This window comes from Danio rerio, chromosome 6 (genome assembly GCF_052040795.2).
Source record: "Danio rerio strain M-AB ecotype USA chromosome 6, GRCz13ab, whole genome shotgun sequence".
NCBI lineage: Eukaryota > Metazoa > Chordata > Actinopteri > Cypriniformes > Danionidae > Danio > Danio rerio.
Genome location: NC_141026.1, coordinates 47073820 through 47090000, shown reverse-complemented (window position 1 = coordinate 47090000; position 16181 = coordinate 47073820). Strand labels below are relative to the sequence as shown.

Here is a 16181-nt window from a genome sequence, read left to right as displayed (position 1 = left end):
TTTTTACATTTAAAAAAAAGTCAAAATTATTAGCCCCTTTAAGCTATATATTTTTTTTTATTTTATAGTCTACAGAACAAACCATTATTAAACAATAACTTGCCTAATTACCCTAACCTGCCTAGTTAACCTAATTAACCTAGTTAAGCCTTAAATGTCACTTTAAGCTGTATAGAAATATAAAAATCTAACAAAATATCTAGTAAAATATTATTTACTGTCATCACAGCAAAGAAAAAATAAATCTGTTATTAGAAGTTAATTATTAAAACTATTATGTTTAAAAATGGGTTGAAACAAAGCTGCTCTCCATTAAACAGAAATTACAGAAATAAATAAACAGGGGGCTAATAATTTAGGGGGTCTAATGATTCTGACTTCAACTGTTAAGACAAAGAAAAATTGGTGACAATTTGTATTAACAATGTTACCTCATGCAATGCTTGACAAGGCATTGAGGAAGTTATAAAACTGGTCTGATTTATGCTCAGTATTACATGTCATAATCATAATTGTCAACATTTTAAGTCATATATACACCTTTGAGTAAACTTAACTTGACAATTCTTTGGTTACTTTGGATTTACCATTTCAAGTTATGCATTTGGGTAAATGGTATTTAAATTGTATTCTTTATTCTTTAACATATTTTTATAAACTACTAGATAAATGTCCTCCAAAAACAACAACCAAATCAATAAAATAAAAATAATAAAAAAAAAACATCAGAACAAATATGCAAATGCAATATTTGACCAGATAAAAAAAAAAAAAAAGTGTTGCTTTGACAAATTCATTTTATTTTTTCCCAATAAAGGTTATCAGACATTTATACATATGGAGTATGTATAATTTCGGGTTTGACTGTATTTATGCAGTTGAATTCAATATTATTAGCCCTCCTGTGAAATTTTAATTGTTTAAAATAAATTCCCAAATGTTGCTTAACGGACAGAAGATTTTTTCAACACAATTGTATACTATATGTAATCCAAATACTTGCCTAAATACTGTACAGGACAGAAACTGAAACTAGAATTTTTTTCTTAATTTAATTCAAGTTTTTTTTTTTAATTATTATTATTTAATATAATAAATAAAAAACTAAAAAAAAACATAAAATTGTTACTGTAAGATTGTAAGAAACATGTATCTACCGTTCAGTGGCCGCCCGTTAACTCTCCATCCTACAGTAGGTTGAGGATTTCCTTTCACGACACACTTGATCACTACATCAGCTCCAATCGTCACCAGTTGGCTTTGAGGTTCAATCTCAAACTCAGGAGGCTCTGAGTTACATAAAACATTATATTATACACATGACAAGATAAATGCAAATCACAGTATTAACAGCAGAGTCAGTCTAGTGCTTTCTTTTTTGCAAACGCTTTTAAAATATAGACAATATTAATAATATATCTATGCCTCAAAGCCTTGATTTATTTTTATTTTTTTTTTTTGTGTTAAAGGGATAGTTCTCCTGAAATGAAAATTTACTTATTATTTACTGACCCTCAAGTGGTTCCAAACCTTTATGACTTTCTTTCCTCTGTTGAACACAAAAGTAGACATTTTGACGAAAAGTGGAAACCATTGACTTCCATTGTATTTGCTTTGCTTAGTATGGAGGTCAGTAGTTACATATGTCCAGCTTTTTTCCAGAATATCTTGTGCTTTTATTTTATTTATTTGTTTTTCCACACAAGAATTAATTTTGGAAACAGCTGCGGGAGAATAAATAGTTGGGAATGTTTAATTACTAGTTGACTATCCCTTTAATATCAATATGACATCCACCTTGACTAAAGTACAGAACATTATATGTGATAAAAACAAATAAACATTAAATATAAAGCCAAATCAGAAATATTCTCAGACATTAAAAAAGAAAAATGTGGTTGAGGTAATTTAAAAAAAATAATTGATGTAATTAAAGGATTCTATTATTACTGTTGGAAAGTTTTTTCTTTGGACAGAAGATGGCGCTCTTTTACCACAAGAAAATAAAACCATGATATTGAAACCATTCATAAAGCAATAGTGGCATATTTGCTGTGGTTATAAAATGAGATAAATGATGTGACTCACCCTCTACTGTCACATGAAAATGATGCACCACCTCTCCGTGGGGATTTTTGGCTCTGCACATATATTTGCCTTCATCCTCCTCATTCACCATCTCAACAGTGAGCAGCTTCCCATGACTCTCCACAACAACCCTTTCTGGAAGCTTGTTGAAGCCTATTTTAACCCATTCCACCTTTGGCGTGGGGCTGAAAAATGGTAAATATTATAATTAAAACACAGAGACTGTTAAGTAATGTGCTGGTTTAGTGAAAAAAGATAATGTAAAATCACTGTGTATAAGTACAATAAGTAAAAAAACTAATAAATAAATAACCATTTTAGATCAAGAATGAAGGATTCACAATCACTTGTGTATTTTTAAAGGGACATTCTCCAAGAAATGTACATTATCTTTTCCAAAAATAAAAACATAAATACAGTGAATAAAAAGTATTTAATTCCAAAAAATTCTAAAATGGACTTATGGTTGATTTCTGAGTTGTTCCAGAGAGAAATAGGCCATTCCTTTACATTTTCATTTTCAGATTTCTTTTTTCTTTGTTAAAAAACCTTACAAATTTACATGCCATGTCATTGTCCTTACACTGTTATTTAGGGGAAAACAAACCTTCAGAAATAGCTAATTTAAGTTGTTATCATTCACATCATCTGATCAAAAGCATGACATTATAAATCAATTCTGCAAATACTAACTATTTTACAATTGTCCTAATGTTTCTGTCAGTCCTGTCACATTTGCATTAAATGTAACCTAAAATGCGTGCAATACATCTTTAAGGCTATGACTCAGAGGAAGTCACATCCTTTGATGGAAGAGAAGCTGACAGTGATCAAAGATGGGTTCTGTCATTGAATTTTATGATTGTATGCTTGTTTTGTATGATTTTTTTGAGGAGGACAAGTCTAAAGGTCAGGCCCTGTCACAGCAAAAATATACGTTTCTGGTAGAATGTCCCTAATATCAGTCCAAGACCCAAATAGCTGAGTATTCTTAATTAATTTTTATTTTTTAATTAATTTTTATTTATTAAGCAATAAAAAAACCCTATTCAATAATATATTTGTGAGTTCACTTTTGCAGTTTGGCAAAAAATAAAAAATAAATAAATAATAATAATAATAATAATAATAATAATAATAAAAATAATAATAATAATAATAATAATAATAATAATAATAATAATAGTAATAATAATAGTAATAATTTGGTCGTGGTTCACTTCACGTTTAAGTGTTTTTTTGTGTTTTTAAGATCAAACCTAACACACAAATAACTATAAAAATATTTAAATAATATTAATTACAATTGATTACAATTTCTACACTGCAGTACATGTTTTTGTCTTATTTTCTTATTTTCTAGACAAGTAAAAACATTGTTTTTTTTGTTTTAAAAAATATTAATTCAAAATGAAATTTCAACGACATTTTGACATAAGAAATGATAAGTCAAAATGTTGTGAGATTTTCCTTACAACAAGCTTACTTGTCCTAAAAACAATTTTGGAATTCTGGGAATTTGTAGATATTTGGACTAGAAAAAAGTCAAAATTTAGCATTTTTTATAGCTTATCAGAACTCATGATTGGCTTATAAAATGTATAAAGGATTTAAAACAAGTAAGAAATCCTCTTTTAGAAACAAATGTCTGTTGTAAAGAGATGTAATTATGATGCCTGTATTAAACTTTAATCAACAACACTATGATTATAAAAAAGAAACAAAAAACAGTATCTGTCCTGTTTACGATAGTATTTAGTGACTTCTCGCTCCATTTTTTATTTGTTTAGATGTTTTTATTGCATGTTGTATTCATATTTCTGTTGAACTCCACTAGAGATTGTCTGGAAAGAGAACAATAGTTGTCTCTGTAAGCTTGTTTTGTTATCTACGGTTCAGAAAACAGCGTTTCCAATTTTTTTAAATAAACCACAACAAAAGAGCTGAAGCTGCCATATGTGAACACACCTATAATTACAATCTAAGCACTTTATATTCATTCAGCTTGATTCTGTTAAATACAGATTTCATACAATAATTGATGTTGAAGCATCTCCACTAGATTTGAAATGCATTTCAAGTGATGCAATAAACTGTAAATGAATGGCTTAATTAGATCAGATTAACAAATCAACTGAAGTAATAAAGCAAATGAGACAATGACACTTACAATCCCTCTGCTATACACTCCAACTGAAGATCTTCACCTTTCACCAGGCGTGTATGTGACTCCATTCCTGTAGGCGCCAACAGACTGGGCTTCCTCTCCAACAGAGAGTTTGCTTTAGAACAGTGAAAAAATATAATATAATATAATATAATATAATATAATATAATATAATATAATATAATATAATATAATATAATATAAAATAATATAATATAATATAATATAATATAATATAATATAATATAATTTATAATGAAAACTTAATGGAAAATGGTTATTGGTTAGTAAAGTTTATTGGAGTGTTAAAAAAAAAAAACTTTCTGTAAAAAAAATAAATAAATAAATAAAAATTTCACTAACACATTTGAATTATTTTTTACTATTGTAATCTACTGATGAAATGTAAAATCAAACAAAAAGTGCTCAGGGGTAGCTTAAATAATTTGTCGGTGCTCTTTGGAAAATGGATTCATCAAAATAAACAGCAAAAACCAATCCGAAAAAAATAAAAAATATATAATTTATTATAAATATTTACTGGTTCATTCTGCTGTGGCAAACCCCAGATCAATAAAAGGACTAAACCGAAAAGAAAATTAATGAATGAATAACTTTTTTTTCTACATTTTCGAGTGCTTTGGACTGATTTTTGCTGTTTATACTGAAGAAATTATATATATATATATAATTAAAAAAGGGGTCTAAATGAAATTATATAACAAAAAATAGAAAAATGTTAATATAATATTTAAAAATATTTAAATTCATTTTCAGACAACAGAATCCCCATTCTAACTTCAGAAGAGTTAAGAAATGTATTTGTGGAAGAATAATCATAATTTTTCAATCTGAATAATTAAAGATAGTTATTCTCTCAAATTGTCATTTTCTGAAGAAAAAAAAAAACTAATAGACAATATTTTAAATTGAAATTCTGAAGGAAATGTTATTTGACCTAGAATATAACTAATATTAATATTTTACTCAAATCTATTCCTAATAAATATCACAAATCCAGCAAAACTGCAAATCTCATACATATTAAATCACTTAAAAATAATGCACATGCGACACTAGTAGAGAAAAAGAGTTATGGATGGCCATATGGATTATTCCAATCATGCTTACAGAAATCCTTTGAGATTTGCACATCTAGGCTAAAGAGTAAGCAAGTGTGATGTGACATGGGATGAGATAATTAATCAGAACTAATTAAAAACAAAAGAGCTGCTTTATGCCCATGAACAGTACTGTCGCATCTCTAATGAACATCACTCACCATAACCTCTGCCGCTACCAGAGCTTGAGTCCTTCATTAACTTGTCTTGAATGAAAAAAATGAAGACAAATAAAGGGAAATATGTGTGGCAATGCAAAATCAAATGAAACATAAGACATAAAACAATATGGAAAGACACCAACAAGTCATCACAGGGAGGAAATCAATGTCTAAGGTGACTTGCTGATGTTCAGCTAATCACTTGGAGATTGACTGCATGATACATCAAAACCGATGTGTTTGAAATCAATGATGGTCATGTCAGGAAATGATCATGTTGTGCAATCGAAGGATTATTTTTACATACTGCTTTTGACCACCATGGACATAGCGGTTTTCTGGACGATAGTTCGGATGCGAGGGAAGGCAGCAAAGCAGCAATAGTCTCTGCGGCTATCAGTTTCAACGGTGTTTGAGAAGTACAGGTTTCCATTCAGACCCACTGACACTCTTTCGTCCTGCTCGATGTGCTGTAGACCTGTGAAAAATAAAGGTTAAAGCATTTAAAGGGATAGTTTGCTTTAAAAAAAATTACATTTCCTCATTTAATCACACTCAAGTGGTTCTGAAGTTTTATGATTTTTTTTTTTTTTAATACAAAAAAATTATATTCTGAATAATGCTGGGGGAAAAAAAAAATCTGCCATTGACATCCATACTACAGTAGGTACACAAATTACTATGGAAGTCAATGTCTGTTTTTTCCCCAAAAATTCTTTGGTAAATTTTAGGTAATATTACGTTTGGAACAAGAGAAACAATTAGAAATGATTACTTTAATGAGCAATACATTTTTCTAGTTAACTTTTTACACATTTGACGCTAAAGTACAAATCAGTGATTCATTTTAAAGGGGTAGTTCACCCCTCAAAATTGTGTTTTACACATTATTTACTCACCCTTAATTGGTTTTAAACCAGTTTGAGTTTCTATTTTCTTTCACTGAACACAAAAGAAACTATTTCAATGTATGTTAGAAACCAGTTATCATAAACATCCATAGTATGAAAAACAAATACTATGAAGATCAATTGTTAACAGTTTTCAATATTTTTCAAACTATTTTCTTTTGTGTTCATGTAAAGAATTTTTAGCTAGGGGTGAACTATTGCTTTAAAGTGCACCTATTATGTTATAGTAAGTTTCGTATTGAGATCTTCTACATTTAATAGATGTACCATTCCTCCAAGTTCAGAGAAACATGCTGGTTGTCATAAAATAAAAATGTGGCATCACCTCGTTTCTCACAGGCCTTGTTTACACTTGGCATTAAGATTTCAAGCATGGTCGAATACACAATTGATCAGATTGCTTTTAGGTGAGGATGCTCATGTATTTAAAAATTAATCAAACAACTAGAACAAAAACCACTATTCAGAAAGATTACAGCACATGCTGTTGATGCACACTGGCCAGGTGAGATTTAAACTTTCAATTTTAATTTGAAAGTGAAAACAAAGATATATTTATTTTATATATACATAAATCCTGAAAGTCTGCTCTGCTGATTGGTCTGATGGCTTAGTCTATTGTGATTGCTCTATCACATACAGAAGATGTCAAAAACCAATCGGTCATTACAATATCCGAACTTCAATCTGGTGGCTTCCTAAGCACTTGCAATTATAAAGATATAAACAGTAATGATAATTTCACCATATCACTTTAAATCATGCTTCTTCGAAAGTGAACTTACCTTCATGTGGCAGGAAGAAGAAAAAAAAACATAATTTCAACATATCGCCAACACAAACCAAACTCTTTTAGGCCTCAGATACAACTACAGTTATTGAGGGTCAAAGCATAATATCTATGATGTTTGTGGACAGCCAACGAAGAATATGAACAATATTAATCAGATGATCACTGAAAACACTGCAATTAATTTAACCAAAATAACCTACATTTACTTACTTATTGTCATCCAGTAGATTTGCAAGGGAGGGATCCCTGTAGGTGGATTGCACTCTAGAATGACTGACTGACCTTCCATCACCTCAATCGGATCGATGATCTCTTTGGGGAACTTTGGGACATCTGCAGAATCAAACAAGCTAATTGAATCAATGCATGCCATTACGCACCATTTCACAAATCAAGCCACCATTAGGTGGCAGTGTAAGCCAGACATTCACCCTGAAGGCATTCCTTGAAAGAGATTGCTTCTCAAATTTAGACCCAAAGCCTGGAAATATCACATCAGTCTGCTGTTGAAACTTCTGTATAGATGAATGACTGGTTTTGTTTGGTAACTGATTACTTTATGGCCCGGTTGCATCTTTGGAGATTTGTGTGGTGTATTTCAGAACACCATGAGAAATGCCATGTTGGGAAATGATGGAGAGAGAGAACAAAACTCATTTTTCATCAGCCACCTACTGTACTCCAAGGCAACACACACTGTGATGAAAGGCAACAAAAGCTTGAGGGTTTCTAAAATGAATATCCCACTCAGGACTAGAGCAGTTGTTTTATTGGACACCAGTCTTTTTATGTACTTTTAGACTTTGCTGAAAACGTACAGTTATTTACTGCAAAAATGTCCAGTAAAATACCAAATGCATTCTTTACAGTTTACTACTGTATACACATAGCATTGTGTGTAACTTTAAAACTTTAACAGCAATTTACTGCATATTAGGAATTTGCAGTATTTTCCTGTAATCAAAGGACAGCTACTCTAATTGTAGACAGATACTGGAAAAAAAATATGAACAGCTTGTATCACAAAATGTATTTAAAATAGATTGATGAATGAAACTTTTGTAAACCCTTTAAGATGGATATAATAACAATGAATGATACAAATACTGTTTTACATGATCTTGTCGCTTTTTTGGAATATATTAAATTCAAAACTAAAAACTAAAAAATCAAGATTTTGTACTGCCAGTGTAAAATGTAAATAAATAACAGTAAAAGTACTGTAAAAATTGTCATACTGTAAACTTTAAATGTGGTAAATGATATTTTACCATAAAAAGTAGTTGCGGTAAGGCTATTTTATTGTAAAAAGCAATTGAGGTAAGACTTTGCTACTGTAAAACGCATTTACAGGTAAGTTATTGTAAAGGGGCAGTTGTGATAAATTGCTGGCAACAGTGCTGCAAAAGTTCAATGAAATGGTACAATATAATTTACAATATCTCATGGCATCTCATTTTCGTCAATTCATCCGGCTCCAGGTTGCGGGAATAGCAGTCTTAGGAGAGAATTCCAGACTTCCCTCTCCCCAGACACTTCCTCCGGCTCCTCCGGGGGGATCCCGAGGTGTTTCCAGGCCAGCCGAGAGACATAGTCCCTCCAGCGTGTTCTAGGTGTTCCCCGAGGCCTCCTTTCAGTGGGACATGCCTGAAACACCTCCCTAGGTAGGCATCCGAAATAGATGCTCAAGCCACCTCAGCTGACTTCTCTCAATGTGGAAGAGCAGCGGCTCTACTCTCAGCTGCTCCCGGGTGACACAGCTCATCACCTTATCTATAAGGGTGCACCCTGCCACCCTGCGAAGTAAACTCATTACGGTTGCTTATATACAAGATCTTGTATTTTCGGTCATGACCCAAAGCTCATGATCATAGGTGAGAGTAGGTGTGTATATTGACCGGTAAATCGAGAGCTTTGCGATTCGGCTCAGCTCCTTTTTTACCACAACAGACCGGTATATCGACTGCATCACTGCTGCATTTACAATATCATCAAATACAATAAAATACAATAAGTTACAGCAAAAACATAATAAAATGTCTAACAGTGTAAAAAGCGTCATTACGCAGCATAAAAAAAGCATGTTAAGTGTGACGTCAAGCGAAACGGCTCTTGAGTCCAAAGGCTATATTAAACTGATCAGGAAGACTCAACAAATGCTAATATTAAACGTTTACAAAGTGATGTAATAATTTTGAAAATCACAATCACAATATATATATATATATATATATATCCATGTCTAATATCAGAAAGTGATATGGCCAGAAAGTGATACATTGGTCATTGGAATATTGGCCAGAAAGTGATACATTTTTATTATAAATTGTCTGTGATGTAGCAAGTCCATAATTGTATATAAAATTCACTTTAATGTGTGATATGACAACAAAATGGTCATAAATTAATATTTTCTCAATTCAAATGAGTAGAGGCTTGGACCTTAAAACAGTATACCATACATCACATCTTAACAAGCGGATATATTACTCACTAGGAATAATGAACTCAATTTCTTCTGACATGGCTGTCCCCAATTTGTTGGTGGCAAAACAGCGATAAATGCCCTGGAATTCAGTGAGATTTCCGGTATTGGGAATGATGAATGTTCCGGAATCATCTAACGTTATCAATCTGGTGTCCTGATACGGATCAAAGTCTTGGCCGTTCTTTGTCCACCTGAATCTGGAAAGACAGAAACGATCAGTGATTAAATGAAATTACAGCACTCAGCATGTGTCCTTTGAAATGTGATGAAAACAACAGTAGTATGCAAAGAGCACTTCTACACTCGGGTCTTCCAATGTAAAATGACATCAAATGCTCAGACGAGGCTTTGAAACGTGCTTTGAAACGACAGTGGGGCGTTTCTGGTGTTCTTTTGGTTTGATTATGAGCGGTTCTCTCAGTCTAACTACCCTGCTGGATTTCCATGCTGGTTTGGTGCTGCTGATCTAGCAGAGCAGTTCACCCGCAAAAATAGCTGGTGATGCTGATCAAGCAGCATGACAGCACCGTGATGATGCTCCTGCGGTCGTTCTTCAAGGTCGTTTCTTCCTTCACTGGTCTAGTTTTCAGTGCAAAACTAGCACATGCAGGTAATTAGTGGAGGAATACAAATGACAATAAGATTTTAGCAGTATATGTTATTAATAAGAAAGTTGAACACCACTGTAAGTTTCCTACACTGTTAATGATTTTTTTGTAAATTACACAGTAATGAATTTAACTGTAATATGACCTGTATTTTACTGTAGGACAGTTATGCAGTAAGTAACTGTATTTTAAAGTTGCATTGTGACATTAACAGTGTACAATTACTTTTAAAATGATTTAAAGGAATATTTTGACCCAGAACTTTCTACTGGTGAACACAAAAGAAGTTTTTTTTTATTTATTTTTTTTAAGAAAGCTGGCAACAGATCACCATTGACTTTCATAGTATTTGTTTTTCCTACTGTGGACGATAATGGTTATCATATTTCTTCAGATATCTTTGTTTGTGTTCAACAGAAGAAACTCTTGGAACAACCTGAGGGTGAGTAAACAGTGATTAAATATTTATTTTGCTGAGTGAACTATCCCTTTGAATACAATATTTGTAATCAGAATGATGGTGGAAAAACAGGAACTGTCCATAGAATACATCCTATACCTTCATCTGGTTACACTAGTGTAGTGTGAAGAAAAACATGGACCCATTTTTATTGATTTATAATTGTTTATTTATTTTTTAAATATATTTTTACTTAAAAAAATATATATATATATAATTTGTTTAATTTAAACAATATATATATATATATATATATATATAAATATATATATATATATATATATATATATATATATATATATATATATATATATATATATATATATATATATATATATATATATATATATATATATGCAGGATATCTGTTTTGTTTTGTTTTTTTGTTTTTTTGTTACTTGAGCAAATATGAATAAAGTGATAAGTAAAGCAATAAATTGATTGAATAAAAAATATTTGTAAAAATAAAAAAATATTTATCACATTTATTGAGTGCCAAATCTGCATTTTAGAACAATTTCTAAAGGATCAACGTGTCTAAATGAACATTTTTGTTTATTGTAAAAAACAATGCTTAAGTCAGATATTCTGCTTTGAAAATGTCTGTTAGGTGCCTTAACATCTGTCTTTGTTTTGGTTCTTTTAACTCACCCAATGCCAGTTTAGCCAATTATATTTCAGCAACCTGGTTTTCCTTGTTAAAAAACAGTGTATTTCATTCATTCATTCATTCATTCATTCATTCATTCATTCATTCATTCATTCATTCATTCATTCATTTACTCATTCATTCATTCATTCAGAAAGGTTCTCAAAGCATGCGCTGAGATTTGCAGTGATAAGCAATTTGGCTGTTTGCACAAGATGAAACACAACAGAAATTTGAATACAGCATTTAGAAGCACAGGATATGCTCTCACTCACGAAATGGTAAGATTTATAATCTAATGAATACATATTAAATTTCTTTAACATTATTAAATGTTGATGCTAAATCATTGGTTTGCATTATTTTACAGTTCTAAAGTTAAATTTGAAAGGTTAAGGTTTATTTCATTTTCAAGATCTGAGGTGAACTGTTGCTGCTTTCAATAGTATAGCCATAAATGTCATGTAAAATAGCATTTAAACTCGCATTCTTAGCATTTGACACTGAATAAAGCACATGAAGTGTACTTGGGATGATCATTGTCAGTTTATCCTGTTGTTCACCTGTGAGAAATGAATGTTTCTAAACAATCAATTCAGGGTGTTGGTTAGAAGTAAAACGTCTTTTAATATGGAAAATATTCCTTCTATCATGGTTTAAATCAGCCATTAGGCTTGAAACTTGCTCCTGTTGGTCATCTGTAAACCTGCGCTTGCATTTGTTTTAATGCAGAAATGCAATACCTAGTTTAAACACTGGGTGTCAAACTTACATACTGCACTTTTAATAGTTTTTTTTTTAAACAAATAAACATTCATATGTATTTGTGTGTGCATTGTATCATCTTTGCATCAAATTGCAAAAAAAAAATATAATAAAAAAATAATCATAATAATAATTACCGTTTATGTGAGGCATTTGTAATCCAGAGTGTGCGCAGGATAATAAATTTGACATTGTTCTCATTTTTGGCTACGGTTATCAGTCTCACACATTTTTTTTTTTTTTTTTTTGAAAGTCCTGATAACACCTTAGTGGATTTTTTTTCTTTTTTTAATTTGAGCAAATATGATTGTAAAACAACTAGACTTTGTTATTCTCTCCATTTTACTGCACTCTAAGTTTACCCAACTATGATGTCTTCTGCTACTGAGAAACCCAGATCCATCCATAAATAAACAGAAATATATTGTCTGGTGTTGTGGATGCTAATATAGTTATAATTCTTGGTGTAAACGAGCCATAATATGCTTACTGCTTCCCAAATATATGAATGGAATATGTGTGTGCATTCTGCTTACTCTGGTTCAGGGTTTCCTGTGGCCTCACACTTCACAGGGAAGCTCTCTTCGAAAGGGAAGGCGATGAGCGAGGCAGGAGAGTACTCTGTAATTGTGGGCAGCTGCTCCACTAGATAAAGAAACAGCCAGAAATGAAGAGCTCAGTGGACTGTAGAGGAAAAGCATACTGTGGCATGCAACCTGCACGCAATGGTGAAATGGCTTGGGTTCAATCATAATGATTTTCCACAATCAGGTCAGCGATTTTGATCAATGCATACAAGACTAAAGGTGAACTAAATGTTTGTTGGAGAACATAATTAGATATTGAATGATCGACTGCGGTGTTGGTCAAGAGTGAGTTGTTATCAGGCAATGGCAAATGATCTGGTCAAATAATGTCGATGAGAGTTCGTTTGTGGTTGAAAACAGGAAGAAACTAATGGCTAATACAGTTTGAGTGTAACACTGGATATGCTTGGTCAAATCCATGATGGAGTGGTGGTATGGGTTACAATTTGACAGATGTAAAGTGGTTTGCTGGCTCGTATGTTGGAGGCTGTCCATTATGGCACAAAACACTGCAAAAAAGCTCTAAATGCTTTGGTTTAAGTGAACATACCGGTTAAACTTTATACTGGCAAAAAAGTCTCATGGTACTTTGGTTTTCTGATATTTATTTACCATATACAGTAGGGATGTAACAGATCACAGATACCCGCGTCAATCAAATTGCTTGTGTGAAAGCATTTTGGCTTTCCTGTAAAATATAAGGATGACAGTGTCACTACTTGTTTAGCCTGCATCAATGCATTCAGTGTTTAGCTTAACAATTAATCATTAAAAGGTCAGGATCTGAATTCAAACACCCATGCAGCATAAATGATAAATGATGATGATGATGATGTTTATTAATCCTTCAATTCTGCTGCATTCAAATCTGTTTGATCGAGAAAGAGATTTGAATACTGTGATAACAGTTTATAGATATCCGCTAAGTAAGTGTGTGTGTGTGTGTGTGTGTGTGTATATATATATATATATTTAGATTGTGAAGTAATACATTGCTTTGTAAACGTGTGGCCAAGAAAACTGTTATATCCAAACACATATCCTATTCTTATGACCCATATAGTGATGCAAAATCTAAACTTGTTTTTATTCAAACGAATATAAACACGCATTTAATAAATAATTCTGGTAATAATAATAATAACATTATACAAATGCAAATTGTCATGAATAAACTAACCCCCCCCCCCCACACACACACACAAACACACACACACATTTATATGTGAAGATATTTGTGTATTGCTGTACAACCTGTGAGTATTAAGCAATGTGTAAGCGTTTGCACCCAAATATGTGCATAACTAATGGACTTTGGACCAGCTTTCATATGGTCAATGGTGCTGTCTCTTTCAGTTCTTTAAAATAGCAACGCACCAACGGTGCTTCTTAACACACCTTTATTTTAGAACAGCAAGTCCATGAGTACACGAAGTGGCGCAAACGGATTTGCTATTTAAACAATGTGGTGCAAAACATAGATACAAGAGTTGCGCAAGTCTGAAAATAGCAACAAATCCTGCCAAACACATCTAGCGCCTTATTGCACCGGGTGTATGTTAGGGTCCAAAGTTTTGGGAGTGAGTTACTGAATCATTAGTGGAAAAATGAGACAAAATGAACATTATTTGTTGTACAAATTATAATGTTAGGTTTTTACATTAAGCATTATCAGCAACAGTGGCTCATTTTTCACAGTATTAAATATTTTACCATTTATTTTTATTCATCTAATTATTTATTGCTTTTATTGTTCATAAAATTACAGGTTCTAAGTTATATTTGTTAAAATCAAAAGTTCCAAGCATTGCTGTTTTTGTAATAAATGGAGAGCAAATTGTTGTCTTGTACCCTTTTTGGCTGATCTGAAAAAAATGGTCCGATCTGTGACGCATAAACCGTAATGTGATCAAACTGTGAGATTTGTGTTCCATTACAACACTACTTAAGTACTTTAAGTACCAATATGGTAAATATTGAAAATATAATTATATGACTTCATTGTTCTTACACAGTACTTTAGTGTAATTCCTCCAACAAAAGAGCTGAAAAAATAAAAAATCTAATGGTACAGGTGGATGACAGTGGATGAGAGATACTACATCTATGGATGGCTTGGTATTACAAACTTACTGTTCATGCGCTCTAAAACTAACAAATCCACCGCAGCAGGGAACACACAGAGAAACAAATGTGCAGGGATTTGTTAGAACCGAACAGATATGACTTTGAACTGCTAGCAAATAACTCATTGTCAACAAACAATTAACTCCAGGTCCATAATTGGCTAAATAAAAGTAGAACAGGAGGGGGAAAAAAGTGCCGAGTTCCCTAAAGAAATCTTTTAAGCCCTAAAGATACATCGTGAATAATTTACCAGCAACAAAATAGACTTTTATCTGGTTACCATGGAAACGGTGAAATACATAGCCTTAGCAATACATTATACCTGCTCTCAGCTTGAGTAAACCTGCACACAAACACTAAGTTTCAAACAAATTTGTTGTAATCACAGCGTTATCACTAAAAAAGCCTGTTTTTATCTCATGTAAAACAAGAATAATCGAGTTTGTAATGATTTGAAATTATTAAATAAAATCAAAACTATAAAGTTATGAGAAATAAAGTCATACATTAGCAACATATATGAAGCCACTTTTACTAAATAAAGTTGCAAACATAAGCTGTGCATTTTATTCTGAAATCTATGTGCTATCTCCCAGCAGACACACAACATCATAAGACGTTAATTTTAGGTTAGATTTAGATCATGACGTCAGGTGACCAAAATTCAATGTCTAGCCAGCGTCTAAGGATAACGTGATTTTGACGTAGTTTGGGAAGTTCTGAGAACAGTATTTGGATGCAGAAATTGAATAAGTTTTTCCTCTCATTTCTAGTTTAAATATTTAAAAATAAAATGTAAATCAAGTAAAAATATTGTTTTGTTTTCAATTTCAAAAGTACTGTAGGGGGTTCGAAAGATGCAGCCCCCACTGACAAAGGTCCAGTATTTGTCCCATAGATGAGTTCATTCGACTGCTTTGCCATCATAAGTTATCACAAAAACCCATCGAAAAGGCCTTAAGACCAAGCAGAATCTGCTGCAAGTAACGTCAACTTTCACTGCATTGTCAAACTTTTTTTTAGAAGTAACTTTTATTCTAAATCTTGGACCAATAAAAACTTGTAAAGTACCAAAAGCGGATCAAATTAATACTTTTTAGGCTATTGTTGTAATCCATGAATTTTCAAATGTACTTTTTTTTTTACAAGAGAAGCTAGAAAACCCGTTAAAGCTCTACATTGATATTATTATTATTATTATTATTATGTTTATTTCTTTTATTATTATTCAAATGGCCAAATATGCAAAAAAAAAA

The 16181-nt window shown here is 31.9% G+C and overlaps 1 protein-coding gene across 42 annotated transcripts in view; it reads right to left on the bottom strand.

Moving 5' to 3' along the window:
- The window catches only part of chl1b (cell adhesion molecule L1-like b), a 189876-nt gene that overhangs the window by 55204 nt on the left and 118491 nt on the right, over positions 1 to 16181 (bottom strand). For 14 of the 42 annotated variants that reach the window (XM_087257860.1, XM_087257890.1, XM_087257877.1 and 11 more), the window contains exons 3-11: positions 14932 to 14949; positions 12748 to 12856; positions 9736 to 9926; positions 7452 to 7574; positions 5845 to 6015; positions 5538 to 5582; positions 4259 to 4370; positions 2089 to 2273; positions 1158 to 1289 (exon numbers count right to left, since the gene is read on the bottom strand). In XM_087257860.1, the coding sequence (XP_087113986.1) occupies positions 1158 to 1289; positions 2089 to 2273; positions 4259 to 4370; positions 5538 to 5582; positions 5845 to 6015; positions 7452 to 7574; positions 9736 to 9926; positions 12748 to 12856; positions 14932 to 14949 (1086 nt within the window). The remainder of the gene's footprint in view (positions 1 to 1157; positions 1290 to 2088; positions 2274 to 4258; positions 4371 to 5537; positions 5583 to 5844; positions 6016 to 7451; positions 7575 to 9735; positions 9927 to 12747; positions 12857 to 14931; positions 14950 to 16181) is intronic. The other 28 variants (XM_087257862.1, XM_087257879.1, XM_087257868.1 and 25 more) reach the window with 3 other exon arrangements.